At 42.6% G+C, this 23,404-nt stretch overlaps 1 protein-coding gene across 3 annotated transcripts in view; it reads left to right on the forward strand.

Annotated features, from left to right (window-relative positions):
• NCBP1 (nuclear cap binding protein subunit 1) overlaps window positions 1–23,404 on the forward strand; it is a 437,475-nt gene that overhangs the window by 38,137 nt on the left and 375,934 nt on the right. For 2 of the 3 annotated variants that reach the window (XM_029603603.1, XM_029603613.1), the window contains 2 exons: window positions 119–275; window positions 1,020–1,127. In XM_029603603.1, the coding sequence (XP_029459463.1) occupies window positions 119–275; window positions 1,020–1,127 (265 nt within the window). Of the gene's footprint in view, window positions 1–118; window positions 276–1,019; window positions 1,128–17,399; window positions 17,482–23,404 lie in introns of those variants that run through there. The other variant, XM_029603623.1, reaches the window with a different exon arrangement.

Genomic DNA, 23,404 nt, shown 5'->3' on the forward strand with positions numbered 1-23,404 from the left:
CTAAAATCTGAGTACTATTATGAAACTGTATGCTATTTAAATACATTTCTTTCCAGTTTTACTAATACCAACATTTAAGTGCCAGTTGTCAATCTGTTTACGCTTTATGTTCAATCAGTGCTCGTCTTCTGCCTGAGAAACTGACTGTTTACACAACATTGGTTGGGTTACTAAATGCCAGGAATTACAACTTTGGAGGAGAATTTGTAGAAGCCATGGTTCGTCAACTCAAAGAGTCTCTAAAATCCAACCAGTATATGGAAGCTGTTTATTTAGTAAGTAATTGCATTATTTTTGCTCCTTGTTATAGGACTTTCCATTTCTATATTTGTTTACCAATGCCGTCAGTGTGTTTTGTTGTTGTTTTTTTTTAATTGTGGTTCAGCAACTTCCTGCTGCTCTTTTGGACTTTCAGGTCATTTGGAGCATTCCCCTATTAGAGCTACAGTAAAATGAGCATTCATTCATAGCCACCTAGTGTCTTAAACCATTTTTTAGCTCTCTCCCCTCCCATCTAGCACAGCTGTCATTGGATCATTGACCTTAGTTCTTCTTGAAACAATATCCTGATCCTGGCCAGTGAGTGTTTCTGATGAGCGAATTTTAGGACTTGAAGATCAGTGAATGCTGCTTCCATAGTAACCACTGCTAGCCTAAGGAGCAGCAACCATTTTTGTCATGGAGCCAAAATTTTGTTTTGCTTTAATTATTTTGTGTTAAAATTGGTATTTTGTTTATTCACTATTGATGTAGCATAAATGCTGATAAGAGTAGAACATCTTATCTTAATAGTTCTATCTCCAAGAAGCTCCCTCCTTAAAGAATTCTTTAAGAAAATTCCAAGTGATCTAGTTTTTTTCTTTATATAGCTCATGTAACAAACTGATATTTACATTGTATACAAAATTCTAGAATTATGAATTCATTCAGTTTTGAAATCTACCAATAAAAGATTCCAATAGTTTGTTTTATTTGTAGTTTACTTTAAAGATGACCAAAACTTTTTGCATACCCAACAGATTCGTTTTCTGTCTGATCTTGTGAACTGCCATGTGATAGCTGCACCTTCTATGGTATCCATGTTTGAAAATTTTGTCAATGTAACTCAGGAGGAAGATGTACCACAGGTAAGCAAGTGATTTCTTCATCTTAGAATTTTTTGGTCTTTTACCATTGAGAGGTCCTCTGGCTCTTTTTTTCCCCTCAAGATGTCCTGCAAGGGATTCTCTTGTCAGACCACAGAGCTCAAGGCATACATAAGAAAAGAAACTCTCCTATATTTGCATCCAGTCAAAACCATGGTATGATTTTTGATGGTTCTTGAGGAAATAGTTTTCTCGTCTGTGTACTAGAAGATATTGTGTGGGAAGGAGGCTAAGATGTTTTGCAAATGGCCCCTTGTAACCTTGAACAGCTGGGTCCTTTTGATTGTTGAGGATAGTTACAATTTGTGACGTCCAGAAATCTCTCCTGGTTGCCCACCCAAAAGAGCGTTGCATTTGATTTTTTATTTATGAATTGTGTGTGTGTTGTAATTCATTTTTATATATTGTAAGCCACTTAGGCTGTCCTATGGGAAGTGAAGAGCAGGAATGAAAGGAGAAAATCCTTGATACACTAGGACCTGCTCATATTTTACTTGAAGATAAGTCTTCAGGTGACCTGGCAGAGGCCAGCATTTTTAACAGATTTTAGGCATGGTTGGGATAGATTCAGAGGACAGAGGTGGGTAAAGGGTTGTGAGATTGCATGGAAGACGTAGTGTGTGTGTGTGTGTGTGTGTGGGGGGGGGGGGGGATTAATGATGCATTGCATCTGGAAATTTATAGGCTCATCTGCAAAAAGTGGAAAAATCTCAAATAGGCAGATCGGAGGATGGGCCAAGATTTTGTTTGTTTGTATTTGACTGTTTTAATATATTGTACCTTGTTTAGAAGTTACTTTTGAATTTTTTTTCCCACTGGTCTTCTCAAATAACTATTTGCAACAGCCTCCTTTGGGCCTTCAGTTTTTCTCCGTTGATAAGCAGGGCTGAATTAGCTATGATATGTGACTGATGTCATCTGATGGCGCCAAAAAGACTCTTCTCTGAGCTTTTGCTCTACTGAGCATGTGCACAAATTCCCATATGTGCATTGCCTTTTGAGCCTCAAATCTTTTCTTTTTTCTGAGCACTAGCTACTCCTGGGGGAATTCTGTGTGTGTGTGGGGGGGAATTCTGCACACACAAATTTTAAAATTCTGCAAAATTATGTATACTTTATATTAGTTATAATCTGTGAAGAGTATTGTTGCTTTCAGTAATTAATTTAAAATGCAATTCAGGAAAGTTAATTCTCAAGGATGCAGAATAGAAATACACTGTAAGAGTATCCCTTTCAGCTCTCTCCCTGTTCCCCTGACCAGACTTTCACTCTGCCCTTTTAGGCCTCAACTTCTCCGCTCTCCACTATCTCTCCCTCACCCTCCATGCTCAAGTCCTTCTTTCACTTCCACCTCCCGCATTCTACTCCCACAGTTTGACCCCTTTCTCATTCAGGCCCTCACACAGGCTTCCTCTGTCCCTTTCATAAATACATGCACACATCCACTCTCAGTCGCTCTCGCTCTCTCTCCATCACCCCGACTCCTCATTTCTCCTGCCCATACAGAGGCTACCCCCACTCGCTCACAAGCTTTCTTGCCTCTACTGCTGGGCCTGCTGATCTTCGCCGCTCCGCTTGTGGCCAGCTGATCCCCGGGCCTGATCTTTGCCATGAGCGGGACAGACTCTACTCATGACCAGCTGCTGCCCCAGGCTGGGACTCCACTTGCTCATGGCCCACAGGGCCTTTCTCTGAAATGCGTAAAAACTAAATTCTGCGCGGAAGGAGAATTCTGCGCTCCGCAGTAGCCTAGAATTCCCTCAGGACTAACACAGACATGTACCCTATCTGTAATATTTTTTTCAATTTTCTGTAAATTGCTTAATTTCTCTTTTCTTTAAAGTTGCATTGATGCCTCAGCAGCCCCCAGATGGCACTTTTCAGTTTTAAACAATGTGTATGTGGTAGGAAAAAGTCCATTATGGACGGACATGACCTTTGTTACTGCCACAGACTGAATCACGACCAAGGTAATTGTTACCAATGTGGCCGGATGCTGGAAAATGGAGGAACTGCCTACATCTCTCAGAAGCTGCATTCACCCCTCTTCTTGGAGTGCAGTCTTATTTGCCTCCTCTGGTATTGAGTTGAGCAGAAACTCCTCAAATATTTCTGCCTTCAGCAGAACAAGCCAAATCATCTGGCTTAAGCAAGCATAAAAAGTCACGCAATGCGGAGGAAGTGACATCAACCCGCTAAGATGGCTGTCTAAGGGCTGAGTTTCCCCCTAATGCTTTTCTAAAACTGTTTCAGTGTTTATAGCTCTCCAACTGGACTGATCATCTTACTCCAGCCCTCTTATGATATAAAGTCCACTCGGAGGAAGATTTAAAATCCTTTTTTCTTTCTAAAGAAGGGAGCTCAATTGGAAAGGTGCCCTGGAATGCGGCTTTGAGTAACATGGTGGTGAGTACTGGCTCCTCGGGAGGGTGTGAGGAACCACATTCGGAGATTGATAGCCTCATTTGCCAGGGTTTCCAGGAATGGTTTCGGGACTTGAAGTCAGATATTGCGGTGGTGTGAAAGGTGAAATTTTTAAGGACTGTAATGTCATTGAAACAAGACATACAGTGGCTTGCAAAAGTATTTGACCCCCTAAAATGTCAGCAGGTTTGTCTAGATTGCAAATGACACTTACATGGATTGTTCCAGACAGTATGTTTATTGCAAACCATTATGCTTTTAAAGTAGATTTTCAAAGTAACAGTTCATTATTTCTTTGCATTTTTTGTAAAATAAAATTAAAAACTGAAAAAAAAAATGCTGCTTGCATAAGTATTCAAACCCCTTCAGACCAGTACTTGGTAGAACCACCTTTTGCTGTGATAACAGCTTTAACTCTGGGGTATGATTTTGGTCCATTTTTCTTGGCAGATTTTGCTCCAGGTTGTTCAGGTTGATTGGATAATGCTTATGGACTGCAATTTTCAATAGTGCTACATATTTTCTTTTGGATTGAGACATGGCTTTTCCGACAGGCCTACCCCGACACAAACCAAACTTAATATCCCCTTTAGCCCCCCTTGCTCTTCCTTACACTCCCTGCTCCCCCCCCCATCCCAGGGCCTCCCGTTCGGCCGTCCACCCTCTCTCTTCCATAACCCGTCTTATCTCCCCCCCCCCCCCGTTCCTTGACACCGGGCCACCTCCCTTTTTCCCCTTATATTCCCCGTTCCCTCCACTCTCCCTTTATACACTCTGAAGAAATTCTTTATCCCAGTGAATACCGCCTGTTTTCAAATCTTCCATAATCCTACTTAGTTAAGTTAGTCATCTGTACATAGTATCCCTTTTCTATCTTTCTCTCCCCTTATTTCTTCAAACTATGCCTTTCTCCCCTCCCTTCTTTATCCCCTTTCTCCCCCCTTATTTCCTCAAACTATGCCTTTCTCCCCTTCCCTTCCTTATCCCCTTTTCCCACCCCCTCCCCCCCCTCTCCCTCACCTACCCTCCTTCAAATCTCCACTCCTTGGTTTCATTAATAATGTTTATTTTGTTGTATTTTTTTGTTTTTCTGTTTGTTGCTTCTCATTTAGTAACATCTTATTGTTTCAATGTCATATTTGTTATATCGTTATACTGTATCTTCCAATGGAGTTCTTTGTAAACCGGCATGATGTGCTTCACGAATGTCGGTAAATAAAAGTTAATAAATAAATAAATAAAAATAAATAAATAGACTTTGATTTGGCCATTGTAGAACATTCACCTTTTTGTTGTTCAACCACACCTATGATGCTTTGGCCTTATGCTTGGCATCATTGGCCTGCTGAAAGGTGAGCTTTCTCCCAAGTTTTAGTTTTTTAGCAGACTGAAGCAGGTTGTCTTGTAGTATCTCCCTGTATGTTGCACCATCCATTCGTCCTTCAGTTTTAACAAGATGCCCAGTTCCTGCTGAGGAAAAGCATCCTCACATGATTCTGCCATTCCCATACTTTACTGCTGAGGAATGGGCATTGTTAGCATTTTGAATTTAGATCAAAAAGCTCCATTTTCCTGTCAGTAAGCAGGCTCAATTAGCCATGCTGTCTGGGACATCCTCCAGCAGTCCTGGGTGGAGCTTTCTCAAAGATCACTGAGCTTTGACTCTGTGCGACTGTGCGTCTCTTCCCGCATGGTGCCATCTTTCTTTAGTCTTTTTTTCTTCTGTGCTGCAAGCTGCATGTAGAGCTCACTCTCTCTCATCTTCCTTTGATTTTTCTCCTTGAGATTTCAAACCATACAGCACTTTTAAGTGCTAACATAGCCTTGAAGCCATCGGGCTTCAAATATTGCCAATGCGGGAAGATTGTCCATCAAGGATGGACAAAATTATTATTACATCTGCCTGGGCCCAGACCTCGACCAATCCTCTTGCAGGGACTGTAGTCTGATGTCTCCCCGGGCCCAGTGGCAGTGGACCTAGAAGATTGCCCGATTTTGAGGGAGGAGGGCACCAGCTGCTGTGCTTTGCCATCGGAGTGCCATTCAGCCCACTCATGCCCGGGGCCAAACACAGCCTAGATAAGTCAAGAAGGGCCTCCTCTCTAGGCCCACTCAATGCCGAGAAGGGAAGAAGCCTGGTAGATCACCCTATCAAAGTGCTCCAGCACCCCCAAGCCCTGACGAAGTGGCAGGCGTTGGGAGATGTGCTGACGGCACCTTTGCCCAAAGCAGTGACAGCCAGGACTAGCGTCATTGGAGTCCACTCACTGACATAAGTGTTGAAGCTACTCGAAGCAAACACACTGCGTACCGCTGACTCGGTGCATGTGTCGAAGGCAAAATTCCACGATGCTCGACACAAAGGCCCACCGAAGAACCTAGACACACCAAAGAAGGGTCCCCATGAGTCACTCGACTCTATGCACTCCAAACTATCTATGACACAGAATTGAGCTGGGGATCACGCGTCTTTGATGCATGACGCAAATAGGCCATGAGTTGTGCCCGTTGCAGAAGGGGACGCTAGCAAGCAGGTCTCCTTGGAAAGCTTCTCACAAGACAAGGCAGGCTGTGGATCCTCAGGTTATCTCTTCACCAGAAGATCTTTTCTAGATGGGTTTCTCAGACATGGAACCGCTCTCGGAAGTTCATCTTTCCGCGAGATCATCGGAATCCTCTGCAAGGGTGTATTCAGACATGACTTCAGTCTCAAAAAGGAAGAGATCTTCCCCTCAATTGCAAGAGCCTCTGGAAAAGAGGCACAAGAAGTCTCACAGGGATGAAATTCCCACTTACTGGCCTAGAGGATTGGATTTTAAAATCCTTCTGGCCGCAGTCCCTCCACAAAACAGTCATAAGCCTTCCTTGGACAAGAGGCATGAAGGATCGTAAGGGAGCATCACACCCCTGGAGAAGATGGGTTGGCATCCTAGGCTGTCTCAGATATCAGAGATACTATCAAAATTTTTCACGTCCCTGGAGAATGGCAAACAGGGTCATCCATCAAACCCTTCCATGGAGGAGCTCTCGTCCATAGGAGAGTCTCCGTCTCCACCTCAGGAGGCGCATAGTCCCCCGCCCCCCATCCGCATTTCTCCCCGTAACCTGACATGGGACCAGGAAACTCTCTCCTTCGACTTCGCCGGGAATCCCGTTGGACCCGCAGGAGGAGCCATCCCAGCCTCCAGAAGACCCCTTGTACTCAAAATTTTATCAAAAATGTAGGAGCATGTCTCAATATTGAAACAAAGAAGGTTCCAGACCCAAGAGCAGAGGTTTTGTGAATCCTAAAAATCTTTGAGGTCCCAGCTGAGCCTATGGCCTTACCCTTCCACACCGTCCTGAACACAGAGATGGCCAAGACCTGGGTGTCGCCTTTCTCTGGCCTTCCAACATCCAGGAATATTGACCTCAAGTTCAGGATGAGGAAATGCCCTTAATACAGTGTGGTGCAGCTGCCGCATGCTTCTGTGGTAGTGGAGTTGGCCATGGAAAAGTCTAAGAAGTCTTGCCTACACAAACACTCCACCGGGTAGGGACAGCAGGTACTTGGATGACTTCGCGAAGAAGGCCCTCCATGCGGGCATGCTGATGCTGTTGAATTTTTGCATTCAATTTTACATTAACCAATACCTCTACGAGTGCCTACAGTCCCTCAAACCACACTTCATGGCAAACTCAGCTGACACTGCACTTCCTCAGCCTTTTACTGATTTTAGAAGAAGGTTTACATCATAGACTTCGTACGGTATATGTAGAACATAAGAAATTGCCATGCTGGGTCAGACCAAGGGTCCAACAAGCCCAGCATCCTGTTTCCAACAGAGGCCAAACCAGGCCACAAGAACCTGGCAAGTACCCAGACACTAAGAAGATCCCATGCTACTGATGCTAATAATAGCAGAGGCCATTCCCTAAGACAACTTGATTAATAGTTCATGGACTTCTCCATGAACTTATCCAAACCTTTTTATAAACCCAGCTTTCGAGACATCGGCCCCTACGTCAGCAGTGGCAATAGTGGCCCGGAGAATAGCCTGGTTAAAAGCCAGTGCCATACGGGACTACATGCACAAGAAATTGGCAGACCCCTCGTTTAAGGACGACAACTTTTATTTAGGGGTAAGCTGTGGGAGACAGTCTCCCAATTGAAGGAGCAGAACATGGCGGAGCTATCCCTAGCGTCCCCAACAGAGCAGCAACCCTCTAACAGGAGGTGTTACCAGAGCTATAGGAAGGGTTATTACCAAAGATGTCCCTTCAGGCCATATTCTCCTTACCTCCCCTTGCCGGCCTTCCAACAGAGCAGGCTTCAGTTGCTGCGGAACTGATCAAGTCGGAACAGATCAAGGGACTAATGTCAATAGAGGCAGCCGCAGAACAATAACCTCAAAGCACAACAGGGCTTTTGAGCGTAATCGGGTCACATCTACCACTATTAGTGGGAGGCAGAATATCGCAGTTCTACAACTCTTGGGAAGCGATCACATCGGATCGTTGGGTGTTAAGTATCGTCCATGAGGGATGCAGGCTGAACTTCAGGACCAGCCCAACCCTTCCACACCTCGTCTCTTCCTCTCAGGTTTACACGCGCGCGCATGTACTACAAGGCAAAGTAAATGCCTTTCTTCGACAATGGGCAGTTCAACGGGTGCCTCTACACCAGCAAAGCAAGGGGTTTTACTCCCAATACTTCTTCATTCCGAAGAAATCAGGGGAGGGGTGGTGGTGTTTCCATTCAACTTTAGACCTGTGGGCCTTCAGTAAGTTCATCCGGAGAAAAATTCAAGATGATGTCCCTCACGATTGGATGTGCTCTCTGGATCTCAAGGACACTTACTCCCACATCCCAATAAGAACATAAGAAAATGCCATACTGGGTCAGACCAAGGGTCCATCAAGCCCAGCATCTTGTTTCCAACAGTGGCCAATCCAGGCCATAAGAACCTGGCAAGTACCCAAAAACTAAGTCTATTCCATGTTACCATTGCTAATGGCAGTGGCTATTCTCTAAGTGAACTTAATAGCAGGTAATGGACTTCTCCTCCAAGAACTTATCCAATCCTTTTTTAAACACAGCTATACTAACTGCACTAACCACATCCTCTGGCAACAAATTCCAGAGTTTAATTGTGTGTTGAGTAAAAAAGAACTTTCTCCGATTAGTTTTAAATGTGCCCCATGCTAACTTCATGGAGTGCCCCCTAGTCTTTCTACTATCCGAAAGAGTAAATAACCGATTCACATCTACCCATTCTAGACCTCTCATGATTTTCAACATCTCTATCATATCCCCCCTCAGCCGTCTCTTCTCCAAGCTGAAAAGTTCTAACCTCTTTAGTCTTTCCTCATAGGGGAGCTGTTCCATTCCCCTTATTGTTCTTCATGGCGCTACTTATGTTTCCAAGTCAGTGCACTTCATTACCAATACAAGGTGCTCCCTTTTGGGCTGTCGTCCGTACCGAGGATCTTCACAAAGTGTTTAGTGGTAGCAGTGGCCCACTTGAGACGGAAGGGAATCCAACTATTGGATTCCCTTCCTGGACAATTGGCTCCTGGTGGCAGCAAGGCCAACTACTCTCCAGGCGCACCTAGGAATAAGTTGCTTACAGGGGCTGGGATTCGTCAGAAACTATGAAAAATCCAACTTTCAACTAACACACATTCTTCAATTCTTGGGGCCAGGATAAATACTGTTGTGGGGAAAGTGTACTTACTGGATGACAGGCACAAACCCTTCGCGATCTAGCAGCACAATTGAAAAGTTGTGCACACCAGATCCTGACACTCCTTGGACACATGGCAGCAATGATATATGTGGTCCCGTGTACCCGACTACAAATGCACCGCCTAAAGTGGAGCCTGGAAGCACAATGGACCCAGTTCATGCAACTTTTGTCCAAGAAGCTGAACTTGACCAAGGCCATGCAAAAGGACATTGGTGGTGTTTGCACCCATCAGCTGTTACCATAAGAGCTCTGTTCCACAGTCCAGCGCATCAATTGGTTCATCAGCCTGGTTCATCACCCTGACCCCTGGTTGATGCATCAGTTGATGCAGGAACCAGGGGCCAGGGTGCCCATTTGGAGCTCATAAAGACCACAGGGGTTATGGTCCCCATCAGAAAGGACTCGGCAAATAAACCTGCTGGAGCTAAGAGCGATAAAGAATGCCCTTCACACATTTTACGACCACCTTTGGAGAAAGAACGTCATGGTCTATACAAACAACCAGGTGACCATGTTCTACATAAACAAGGAAGGTGGGTCAGATTCCTGGATCCTGTGCAGGGAGGCGGTTCAGATCATAGAATGGGCAGAGGTACTATCCATCTCCATCCAAGCGACCTATCTCCTGAACATTGCCAAAAAACTAGCAGTATGTTTCATCCTTGCAAATGGGCTTTGAACCAGGAGGTGGCGAATGAGCTCTTTGCAAAGTGGGGTCTCCCATGCATGGACCTGTTCGCGGTGACTCGCAACAGGAAGGCTCTGGTATTCTGTTCATTGTACCCCAGCCGAGAAGATTTGCTTAGGATACGTTCCTCATAACGTGGTCGGTGGGACTCTTCTATGCTTACCTGCTGATACCGCTGATTTCCTGGACTATCCAGAAATGCATTACAGATGTCGCAGACCTCATCCTTATTGCTCCAGCTTGGCCCAGACAACCTTGGTACGCTTGTCTAGTTCAGCTATCCATTGCCCCTCCTATCCCCCTGGGTGACAGCGTGGATCTCCTGACTTAGGAAGAAGGCACACTTCTTCAACCAGAGCACTTCTTGCAGCATTTCACTGCTTGGAGATTGAAAGGCAAGTATTAGACCATTTGCAGTTATCAACGAAGGTCCAGGATGTTTTAATCTAGTCAAGGAAGTCTCCCACTAGGAGGAACTATCAGTCAGGGCTAATGACCGCATCTATCCGTGTCCATTTGAGTGCTGTTGCAGCATATCATCACCCACGTAATGGTCTTCTGAGGTCTAACCATCCTTTGGTTTCCCGCTTCATCAAGGGGATCTTGAGTTTAAGGCCACCTGTAACAAAACCTCCAGTTCCGTGGGACCTCAACTTGGTTTTGGAATAACTCATGTTCCCTCCCTTTGAACCATTGGATAGTAGCCACATGAAATAGCTGACATGGAAGGTAATCTTCCTGATTGCAGTGACTTCAGCAAGAAGAATTAGTGAGCTACAGGAGCTAGTTTACAGGGAGTAGTATTTTTACAGTTTCACCATGACAAGGTTGCCTTGCGAATGCATCCCTCTTTCTTACCTAAAGTTATAATGGCTTTCCACTTGAATCCAACCATCACATTACCAAAGTTCTTCCCAAAGCTACATAAAAATGAGAGGGAAAGACTCCTTCACAACTTGGACTGTAAAAGAGCTTTAGCTTACTATAAACAACGGACTAATTCAGAAAGTAGGGCTTCTCAACTTTTTGTGTACTTCAACCCAATTGCATCGGATCTGCCAGTGTCCAAGAGAACTCTGTCAAATTGGATCTTTTAGTGTATTCACTTTTTTGTTATTCAAAGTGATCGGCAGAGCTTTCTGGCACACCAAAGGCGCATCAAGTAAGGGCCGTAGCGGCTTCAGTGGCACATCTCCGCACGGTACTGTTCCTGGACATTTGTAAAACAGCTACGTGGTCCTCTCTGCATAGTTTCACATCACACTGCTTTCTTGACCAGCAGGCATCTTCAGATGTGGTGCTGGGCTCAGCAGTATTGTCCTCATTGGCAAGATAACTAGGCTGTCCACATCGGGGGCCGGTTGAGCACACAGGAGTCATCCAGGAGTTCATGAGACTCTTGCTCCCTTCCTCAGAGTGTTTTGTTTTGTTTTTTTTTCCCTCAATTCTTTATTTTTCAAGTTTTTTAAAACTTATTACCAGGAAAACTCCTTACAGAAAATTCAATGTCATTACAGGAAAATTAAAAAAATTTGTCAAGATATACATATTTTATCATATATATATTACTGACATTTAAATTATAAGAAATGAATTTAGCAATTAGGAGGCAGAAGGAGCAAAATTTCATCAAAGTAATTAAATTTCCAGCAATACAAATGGCACGTCTTGGCATCCTCAGAGTTTTTAAGTGTGCAGGACACAACCCTAAGCTGGGGACTCCCAGACAGCATGGCTAATTCAGCCTGCTTATTGACGGGAAAAAGCAAGTTTGCTTACCGTAAATGGTGTTTTCCATAGATAGGATGAATTAGCCATGCTGACCCGCCCTCCTCCCTGGACAGCCTCTCGATTCTTCGCTCTGCTGGATGAGCTAGGTTACAGACTGAAGGAAGATGTCACGCGGGAAGAGACACACAGTCGCACAGAGCCAAAGCTTTGTGATCTTTGAGAGGCTCTGCCCAGGGCCGCTGGAGGACTTCTCAGACAACATGGCTAATTCATTCTTCTATTTACGGAAAACATTGTTTATGGTAAGCAAGCTTGCTTTTTTTTTTTTTGTCTCATCTGACCACAAAACTGTATTCCATATTTTAGCTCAGTCACTCTGATGCTTTCTGGCAAACTCAGATGTGCTTTGATGTGTTTTTTTTCTTCAGTATGGCTTCTTTCTAGCCACCATCCCATGGTTGACTGGTGCACCTCCTACTCCTGGAGGAATTCTGCGCACAAAAACTGAAAATTCTGCAAACTTTATATTGGTCAAAATAAAGACTGTCATGTAAATCGTGTTAAGTAATTACATTTTAAATTATTAAAGAAAAGTTATTACTTACAGTTGCAGAATTTTAAATATTTTGAGCAGAATTTCCCTAGAAATTCACTGTAAGTGTTCCTTCCACATACACACACCCTCATACAGGCTCCCTCACTCTCTCCCCCACACACACACATTCTCTCTCACCGGCATCCCCCCACCCACCCTCTTACCTCCAATACTCTCTCTCACCCTCCCCACCCCCTCTTACCAAGCATGCTGTCACCCTCCATTCTCTCACACACTCACACTCACACTCTCTCACTGCCATCCCCCCCTCCCCCATGCTCTCTCACCCTCCCTTCCCCTCTCTGACACACATTCTCTCTGACCTGCATGCTGCGGGACGTGCTCCATTCACAGCGAAGATGACCTGGTGCGGCGAAAAGGGAAGGCCCCCGTGTGCTGCAGGACGTGCTCCGCGGCGAAGATGAAAGCCCGGCGTGCCGTTTGTGGCACACAGGGGCCTTCCATTTTCGCCTTGAGTGGAGCATAGTCCATTCACGGCACACGGGGGGGCCTTCCCTTTTCGCTGTGAATGGCGTGCCGGGTCTTCATCTACGCCGCGAACGGAGTGTGTGCCGCGGGACGCTCTCAGTTTGCGGCATGCCGGGGTCTCCTCTACTATTTTCTGCACAGAATTTGACAATTCTGTGCAAATTCTGCGTTCCACAGTAGCGCAGAATTCCCCCAGGAGTAACCTCCTTCACTCCAGTTTCGGTCACTGAACTCTGTAGCTCCTTCAAAGTGATTGTTGGCCTTTCTGTGGCTTCCCTCACAAGTCTCCGTAATCGAGCGCTGAGTTTTGAGGGGTGGCCTTGTCTGGGTGATGTGATATGCAGCTTCCCTTTCCTCACAATTGATCCAACAGTGCTCGCTGGGATGATATTTTGTAGCCTTTTCCTATCTTGTGATGCTATAACTTCTTTTTATTTTCTTAAAATGCTCTTTGGTCTTCATTTTCACAGCTTTCCTTCAGATTCACAGTCTGATCCCCTGATTTCAGTCTGGTATTGGCATTAGTGTGTCTCTTTTTTATCCAGAAAAGCTGATTTTTTTTTTAAACTTTTTTTATTTTCCAGAGACAGGACATGAGACAGCATTACATCATATACAAAGATAATTACCTAATAAGTATAACAAACAAAAATATGTGCATAGACCACACTTCATAAGACAAATGTGAAAAACAATAATACAATATTTTTCACAAATTAATCTCACTATATATATAGATATATATATAGATATATATATATAGATATATATATATATAGATATATATATAGATATATAGAGAGAGAGAGAAAACGAACGTCAGCACGGGTACATATACCCCCACAGGAAGTGAAGCAATTCAGTAATTTCCGTCTCCAAAGCAGTTTGGAGCTACCTCACGCTCGCTGAACGTGTTTCCATACAGGGACCTGCTGTGGCAAGGTCCCATCCTCCATGAGGATCCAGCTCAATTCTCTCTTATGGTCTGGCCATTGAGAGGGCTAGACTGAAGAAAAGAGGATACTCGGAGCCGGTGATAGATACACTCCTCCGAGCACACAAGTTCTCCACATCACTAACATATATCAGGATCTGGAGAATTTTTGAAGCCTGGTGCGATTCTCACAGCACCAATTCTCATACCGCAAAGATTCCTATCATTTTGGACTTCCTACAAGATGGACTTCAGAAGGGTTTGTCCCTCAGCTCCATCAAGGTTCAGGTAGCAGCACTGTCTTGCTACGGTCCCAGGAGTGATGGCACTACCATTGCCAAGCACCCAGACGTTTCACGTTTCCTGAAAGGAGTCAAACACATTCGCCCGCCACTGAAGTGGCCAGTGCCCTTGTGGAACCTCAACCTAGTGTTGGAATTTCTAGCGGGATCAGCCTTCAGGCCCCTTCGAGGCCTGTCTCTCCGTTTATTGACCTTGAAGATGGTGTTCTTGCTGGCTGTGTTCAGCACGCCGTATTTCAGAGCTACAAGCACTATCCTGTCGTGATCCATTTCTCAGAATTACTCCAGAGGCCATCCATCTTCGTACAGTTCCTTCCTTTTTACCCAAAGTGGTCTCACACTTTCACCTCAACCAAACCATATCCTTGCCTACCACGGAAGGTTTGAAGAAATCGGAAGAAGGTCGAATACTACGTCATCTCGACATCGGCAGACTGCTGTCCAGATACCTGGAAATGTCAGAAGCAGTACGAAAGACGGACCACCTGTTCGTCCTGCACAGCAGGAAGAAGCAAGGGGAAGCGGCCTCACGGCTGATCATCGCCCGCTGGATTAAAGAAGTTATCGAGGCAGCCTACGTAGAGGCAGGAAAACCACCACCACCTCTACAGGTCAAGGCTCATTCTACCAGAGCACAATCAGCCTCTTGGGCAGAAGCTAAGCTGCTGTCGCCTCCAGAGATATGTAAAGCGGCGACGTGGTCCTCCCTCCATACTTTCTCCAGATTCTACCGTCTGGACGTTCAGGCCAGGGAGGACACTGCATTTGCGAGGGCGATCCTACACTGTCCTCGGGCAGCCTCCCGCCCAGTCCGGGAGTAGCTTTTGTACATCCCATTTGTTTTGAGTCCATCTGCTACACGCTAGGAAATGTTGAGATTACTTACTTGGTAATCTCCTTTTCCTTAGTGTATGCAGATGGACTCTGCATCCCGCCCGGCTGCCGGTATACATGGGGATTCGCTGACTCACGGTAAGCCATGTTTTGCTTATAATAGGGCTTCCACCCTGCCGGGTGTCGATGGTCAGGGTAATCCTGTTGATTAATCGATGGGTCAGTACACATATAGCTATAACAGCTTTGCAAGGAAGATTACTGAATTGCTTCACTTCCTGTGGGGGTATATGTACCCGTGCTGATGTCAGATCCATCTCCAACTGCTAGCACGAGCACACTATACCCATTTGTTTTGAGTCCATCTGCATACACTAAGGAAAAGGAGATTACCAGGTAAGTAATCTCAGCATTATTGTTTTTCACATTTGTCTTATGAAGTGTGGTCTATGCACATATTTTTGTTTGTTATACTTATTAGGTAATTGTCTTTGTATATGATGTAATGCTGTCTCATGTCCTGTCTCTGGAAAATAAAAAGTTAAAAAAAAAATCAGCTTTTCTGGATAAAAAAAGACACACTAATGCCTCTATAGATATAGATAGAGAGAGAGATATACACACACACACAAGGCATGCTCAAAATTTGAATATCTGACATTTCCAAAACGTTCTCCATGTGGCTTCATATTGTCCAAGTATGCTCTATGAGACAAAGCTAATACTTTCCAGCATAGCAAATGCAGCCACTTTATTTTGCCTTACAGAAATTTGCTGTGAGGATTTCCGGAAATAGGCGATCGTCAGACAAGTGGCCTGTAGTAGATGAGAAGTTAACTGTTTGATTTCGACAGTTATCTTATTCTAATGAATTAACAAGCATAATTGAGGGACAACACAATTTCAATCTCCACTATAATAATCCATGAATTCCCTCCGAGAATTGTTGTACTTTTCCACAGCCTTCAGCACAAGGGACTAGAATTACTGAAACGTGAAAAGAAAGTAGGGTATCGATATGCACAATGTAGCAACCAATACATCAATACCTGATTTTTGCTGTAAATGGACATTATAAATATAGAATGCCAAATCAGTCAGTTTCATCGAGATCAGTATCCAAGTACACATTCTATTTATCATTCAAATCAGCATTAGTAGCCTGATCATCATCACTATATAGAAGGGAACAATAGTTGTTTGAGTTTGGGAGCAACATTGGATTGCATTAACATATTTTCCACCCTCATCTTTTGTCGCAACAGGGTAGTGCCTGAGGGATTGCAGAAAATCTCTTCTCAGCTGAAAAATAAAAGTACTTGGTATGATTTGGAACATCAAACTCCTCTCGTAATGTTTGGTAATTTTTAAACACGTCCTCCTCTGAAATTTGTCCCAAGTACCGTAAGCTTGTCTTTCTCATAATATTTCTAAGGAAAATGTAATCTGAGAGAGCTGTGCATTAGCTGTCAATGGTGAAATTAGAGAACATCTTTCATCTGCCACCCCATGTATTTTACAATATTGATGCCCTACTTTTAGGGTATGTGCTAAAATTGGTACCTCCTTACCTAACTCCGCTATAGTAGAGTTTTGTGAACTGTTCTGCAGAAGTGTACCCAAGCTATGTCCTCCAGCTTGATCAGCTTCCATATCATACCATCTAGCCGCTGTTTACCCCCACCCATCCCAGCAAACATGTAAGACGTGCCACAATGCAATAATAAAGATTGGGAAACTCAAGTCCACCACTATCTTTAGGTAATTGTAATGTGGTATATTTGAATTGAGGTACTCTATTATGCCATAGATCAGAAGAGATCTGACCCCGGAGTTGTACATGGGAGCTGTTGAAAAAGAGACAGACGTTTAGGTAGTACCACCATTTTTATCAAGTTAACTCTGCCAGACAAGGATATCTGCAGTGGGGTCCATCTAATTAGATTGGCTTTTATTTTTGCTAAAGCTCAGGGATAATTTAATAGGTAAAGCTGGGCAGAATATAAATCCCTAAGTATTTTATACCAGATTCCGGAACAGAAAAGTGTCCCAAACACCTTGGTATTCTACAAATTGAGCCCACATGTAAAATATTGGATTTCGTATAGTTGTTTTTATATCCCGACATTAAACTATATATTGTGCCAGTATCTTAAGCAAAGCCTCATCAGGAAGAAAAAGTTTATTGTCTGCATACATAGCCAATTTGTCAAGAATCCCAAAATTGAAATCCCTTAAACACATCTGATCTTGAAAGCGAGGGATTCTAATGTCAAATTAAATAAATGTGGTGAAAGTGGGCACCCCTGCCTGGTTCTACTACGAATCGCAACGTGAATAGACCTAATTCCATTAGTCACAACGTGTGCTGTAGGTTTCCTATATATACATTTTATCCATGCAAGAAATTGTGTAGGAAGTCCATTCTTTTGAAGCGTAGCCATCATAAAAGACCAAGACAGACGGTCAAACGCTTTCTCGGCATCCAGTGATATAACCAACCCTGGAATTTTCTTTTTCTTTGCTAGATACAATAAATTCAATAATCTCCAAGTATTATTAATGGAAGACCGTCCTTTAACAAAGTCCATCCAGATCAGATGGTTTAACGTAGGTATTATTTTTTGTCTCTCAAGTGCAATACGTTTGCTAATAATTTAATATCAGTATTAATAAGTGAGATTGAACGATAGGAAGAGCAGTCCATAAGAACCCTATCCTTTTTGGGGAAGACAGATATAACCGCGTGAAGTAAATTACCGAAGGATATCGCCGCCTCATGTATATAGTTAAATAACTCTGTTAACATGGGTAAATACTTGTTTCTAAATGATTATAATACTTGAGCTGAAACCCATCAGGCCCAGGACTTTTGTGGGATGCCAGTTATCTATCAGTGCCCTATTAATCTCGATCTTGGTTATGGATAACCCCAGCATTTCTGACAATGCTTCAGGGATTTTTGGTAAATCTATCCCATCAAGATAATTCAATATCTCCTCCTCACTAACCTCACTATGGGATTGATAAAGCTGTTCATAATAGAAGGTAAACTCTTTATTAATCTCTGCAGGATAATGATGTATAGAGCCTGTGCCATCTCTGATACCACTAATAGATGTCATTATCGAGGTTTCTTTAATCATTCTAGCCAACAAAGGTCCCACTTTATTGCCATGTTCATAATGTCGGTCTACTATAACAAATACTTTTTTCAATCTGAGCAGTTTGTAGCTGCTGCAGTTTTTCCTTGGCACACCTCAGCTCCTTGTAAGTCCGATCATTACAGATTTTTTATGTTTCTTCAAGATGTTTAATGGTGGTAATAATTCATTCTGTTTTTGCTGCCTCTGTTTATTAAAATGACTCGTATAAGCTATAATCCTAACTCTCACCACTGTTTTCCATGTTTCCCAGTGGAGAACTGGATCATACTCTTCTGCAGAGTGTATTTGAATAAACAAATTCGGTGATGGTCAGACAGACAGCTAGATAAAATATTGCAGTCTCTAACCTTTGTGACAGATAAGTCACTGCAAAGAAAATAATCTAACCTGCTATTTTTTATGATACAGTGAATGAATATACTCCCTACTCGAAGGATACGTTCACGCCATATATCTCTCAAATGAAAAGCGTGAATTCCATCACTTAACTCAGTTGCAGTAGTACCATGAGCCCCGGGTCCCAACCTATTAGAAGCAATTAACACACATATTCCAATCCCCGCCCCCAATAATCAAACCGTATGTATTGAAATGAAGTAATTGGGTAAAAAATAATTTATAGAACTCATTTTGGTGGTCATTAGGACCGTATACATTGGCCAAAATTAGACTTCTCATATAGAATTCCTTCTATTATGAACCACCTTTCTGGATCCAAAAAAGTCTTGGTGACCTTGAAGAATGCACACTCCTCTGCTCCTTGTATTGTATGATGCATAATAATTTTGCCTCACCTATCCTCTACTCAATTTAGAGTGTTCAATTCGGGATAACTGTATTTCTTGCAGCAAAACAATTTGCACATGCAGTTTCTTACAATATTGCAAAATTCTGGTGCGTTTTATAGGAGTAGATATTCCCCTCACATTCATAGAAATAATTTTGAACAAAGAACTAGCCATATTTAAACACAGGAATACAATAATGAAGCCCCTTGTGTTGTCTGTAATATCCACTTCATCACATACAAGGGTGGTTTTTTTTCTTCAGAAAAAGGTAGAGTCTCATGTTCCATCCATGTCCTGAATCCACTGATTTTTTGTTTAAAGACAAACTCCCTCTAGAAATTCCTCCCCCCAGGAGAACAACTAGAAACATAGAACTCAACTCCCATCCCTTTCACCCCATCCACAGTTTCCAGAATGATATAAATTCCCTAAACCCCTCTCCAAACCCTCAAAGCCCAACAGTGACATTGAATGTATTGGCTACACCCACACACACCCCCATCAGCCATATCCACCCTCCCAACTCAATTCGCTGCCTCAGATAGGGAAAAACCACCCACCATCTCCAGGCTGTGTACAAAAGAAGAAAAGATCAAAATAACAAAAATACCATTCCTACATGGTTTCTGCAACACTAAGTAATTTCTGAACTCCTGGCCAAAATCGCACAAAAAAATAGCAAAAACGAAACAAAAAAAACCAGGTATATCGAGAGAAACCAGTTAGCAAAGTCCAGGCACAACATTTCACAGCATTTTTCAGTGACCCATGATACATAAACTGAGTCTGAAAAGCTGCTTCACACTCTGACAGAAACAAAAAAAAAATCCAATGAAATAAATGTTTTTGTTACAGAAATACTGGACCATTCATAACAAGTATATCATCGAAATGAATCTTTGGAGTATGGACCTGAACACCTTTGATGCCATTTTATGATGTTGAGGCCCACACTGTGTAAAAATGAAACAATTCTTGCAGTATCTGATTATAAAACTTATAATCCAAAGACAAAAATGCCAGGTGAAAAAAAGTTATAAAAAAAAAAGAAAGTGTTAGAAAACGAAACTAATAAAGCTATACATGTACCAGTAAGGGACTGCTCTCCTTTCTACCACATACCTTTGGTTGGCCTGCAGTTTGCAAACTGCTCACCCACAATTGTCTTGCGCCTCCATATTTTGAGCCAGAGGGTTTAGGATTTAGCTCTGTAGCAAATCTGCAACCTGCCTGCGGACAAACAAAACAGGCTTCCCCACATTCAGAATCTTTAATCAGGCTCGATAAATCTTGGCATATTGAAATCCTTTAATTTGATGTTTGTGTTTGGTATATGCAAAGCTTTGCCTCTCTTTCTGTAGTGCAGGGAAGAAGTCCTGAAAAATAAAAAAAATTCTGTGTATCATAGCGTAAGTCTCCCTTGCGACGAGCGACCTCCATTATCCAATGCTTATCTCCAAAATGGTGTAGAAGTAGCACTATCGCACGAGGCCGAGGAGTCAACAAACGGTGCGCCTAATCTAAGTTTTTTTTTAAATTTATTTTTATTGCATTTTCCATAATTTTATAACATTACATTATAAATTTATACAGGTATTTATAGTAATTACATAATCAGTCAACTAATACATTTCTTAATATAAACCTCATACCTGTTTTTTATTAGTAATATACAAGCTAACGTAAATAAGCGGTAGAAAAAGTAAATAGGGATGTACATCCCAAATCAATTAACAATCAGAGGTTTATCACTGGGTTACAGACTGTGTGCTTTTAGCCATTCTCTGTGATACTTGGGGTATGGGAGTCCAAAAACGTTTGGAGCTGAGACACTTTGAAAAAAACATATTTATTATTAGAGAAATAAATCTCACATCTGCATGGAAACTTCAGTCATTCTAGCTCCAATGGCTTCTACATCTGATCTAACACTCAGGAAATTTTTTTCTTCTAACTTGAGTTAATCTTGCCAAATCTGGTAATATCCAGATCTTTTGGCCATGAAAGAGCTGCAATCGTTGTTTCAAAAATAATCTCAAAACGGCATCACGGTCAGTTGTAAAAACAAAGGATACACATAGTGTAGCCCTTGTCCTAGTTTCGCAATCTAATGATATCTCCGACAATTCAGAAACATCAATTGATACCTCTAGTACTTCCTCTTCAACTAATATACCAGATGCAGATTTTACTGGTAAATAATAGACTTTTGAGAAGACTGGTAAATTTTGCTGCTGCATCTTCAATACATGTATCAAATATCTGTTAAACATTTCTTTTGCTGAAATTAATCTAACCATTGGGAAATTCAATACCCTAAGATTCAAGTATTTTATAGAGTTTTCCATATATTCTAACTTCTTTTCCTTTAACAATTCAGATTTGACAAATTTCTGCTGGAATATCTCTACTTGCTCTATATGTTTTTCACATTTTGCTATGTTTGTTTTATTTAAGGCAACTGAATTCTCCAAGTTGGAAAAACTCTGCTGAGTATTCATAATATTCTGGGACAAATTAACAATAGCTTTCTCAAGAGACTTTATCGCAGTCCAAAGTGAGCCTAGAGTTATCTCAGGTATATCTTGAGGTATAATAATAAACTCCTCCAGCTTGGACTCTTCTTCACACCTCACAGCATGGTCTCCACTCTTACCACCTTCCATTCTCACAGGCAATATATTATCAGGACTTACCCATCCCTAATACAGGGCTACCAAGCCCCATCTTCAAATGTACAGGTGGAGAGGGAGTACTAGGAGCTCCGGGGCTAAGTGATATTGCCTCGGCCAGCAGAGCAGATTCCCACTCTGACTCGGCTTCTGCAGCAGCCCTGTCCTCCGGATTCATACCCAGTGTTGGTGCAAAGAAAGTTGAAATCCTAGTTTGAGATGTTATGGGTTCAGGTGTTGATGTTAAAGTCTCCCTCACCGTGGCCTTTCTTTTAGTGTGTGGCATATCACTCCAAACATAAGATAAAATTACCAAGTAAATAGAAAAAGGACATTGTTTCCTTACGACCTCCTCTGCTAAAATAATTTAGCTTGTAGGGGGCTGTAGGAGAGAGAAATATTAAGAAAAGGAGATGCAGACTTACGAACAGTCCAAGAAGACTTTGATTTGTAAAGTTGTAAGAAGAAATGTCTCTTCGCGCCAGGACTAACCCACATGCCCCTTTGGTGCGTACTGCTTTGCGCCGCGGGAGGGGCTGGTTTTAAGCCCTTCCGGGCACTCCTTGATGACGTCAAAGGGCGCACGGGACCTTCCTCACCCCTGAAGTTCTCAGCTGGGCAAAAGGCACAGGAAATTTCAATTTCAGTTTTCTCCAAAAAGGTAATGTCCGATTCTACTCAGCCCACGCGCCTAATCCAACTTTAGACAGCCCTCCTTTGTATTCAACTCTAGTAACTCTGGCAGTCATGTTCCTAGAAATGTCACTATATCATTTCCTTCCATTTTTTCAGATAAGCCCAGGATTTGAAGGTTATTCCTTCTATTACAGTTTTCTAAATCCTCTTGATGAGAATCCAGCAATTTATATTGATGTTCCAGGTGATATATTTTCCCACCATAAACCATCAGGGAATCTTCTAAATCGCTCACGCGAGTCTCAATGCTATCGATCCGCTGCTTCTGTTCATGAACCAACGAGACCAGCTGAGCCACTTTATTGACCACTGTCCCCAGCTTAGTGGCTATACTTTTAATCGGCTTCTCTGTAAATTGGCTGAGGACTTGTTTTAGCGTTTCTTTAGTATCGGTAGTGACTTCTGTTCCAAACCACCCTCTGATGATAGCTCGTCTGCCAGGCCTGTAACAGGAGCTGCAGGTAGTGGATCTTGATCATTATTTTTCATCTTATTTGTGCGATCTGCCCAAAGCTTAGGAAGCGATCATTTATGTGTTTGTTTAGGCATATGACTAGCTAGAACTAGTTGACTTTAGACAGAAAAAAGTAAGAAATTTCAACGATGAGAGCGGGAACCTCTGAGATACGCAGCTACTCTCTCTACTGCATCATATGATCTCAAGCCGATCTTTTTTTAATAATTCTCAGGTAGAGGCCATTTGTTAGGGCAATATCTTTCATCTGTATAAACTAGGAGCTTCCACAGCACAGGAGTTGAATACTTATACAAGCAGCATTTTTTTCAGTTTTTAATTTTATTTTACAAAAAATGCAGAGAAATAATGAATTGTGACTTCAAAAATTTAAGCAATCTGTATAAGTGTCATTTGTAATTCACACACATCTGCATACTTTTGCAAGCTACTGTAATATATATTGGTGGGCGGGTGGAAGAAGCCGAGCTCTGTCTAGAAGAGCAAGCTGATGCTATGCATAATTGTAGAAAGAATTCATACAGCTGGAGAAAGCACACAATGAACTGAGTGACAAGATTGAAGATTTGGAAAACCAGATGAGGTGATACACTAGGATCGGGGTGCACTTGAACTGGATGATTTAGTGGGCTTCACTGACATTGAGGATTTATCAAGCGATTTTAAGATTGAATGGTCTGGAGAGGGTCAAGATGGAGATCAAGCTGGAGCAAGTGCATAGAGTTTTGTGGCATC

The sequence above is a fragment of the Rhinatrema bivittatum genome, chromosome 1 (assembly GCF_901001135.1).
Source record: "Rhinatrema bivittatum chromosome 1, aRhiBiv1.1, whole genome shotgun sequence".
NCBI classification, from domain to species: Eukaryota; Metazoa; Chordata; class Amphibia; order Gymnophiona; family Rhinatrematidae; genus Rhinatrema; species Rhinatrema bivittatum.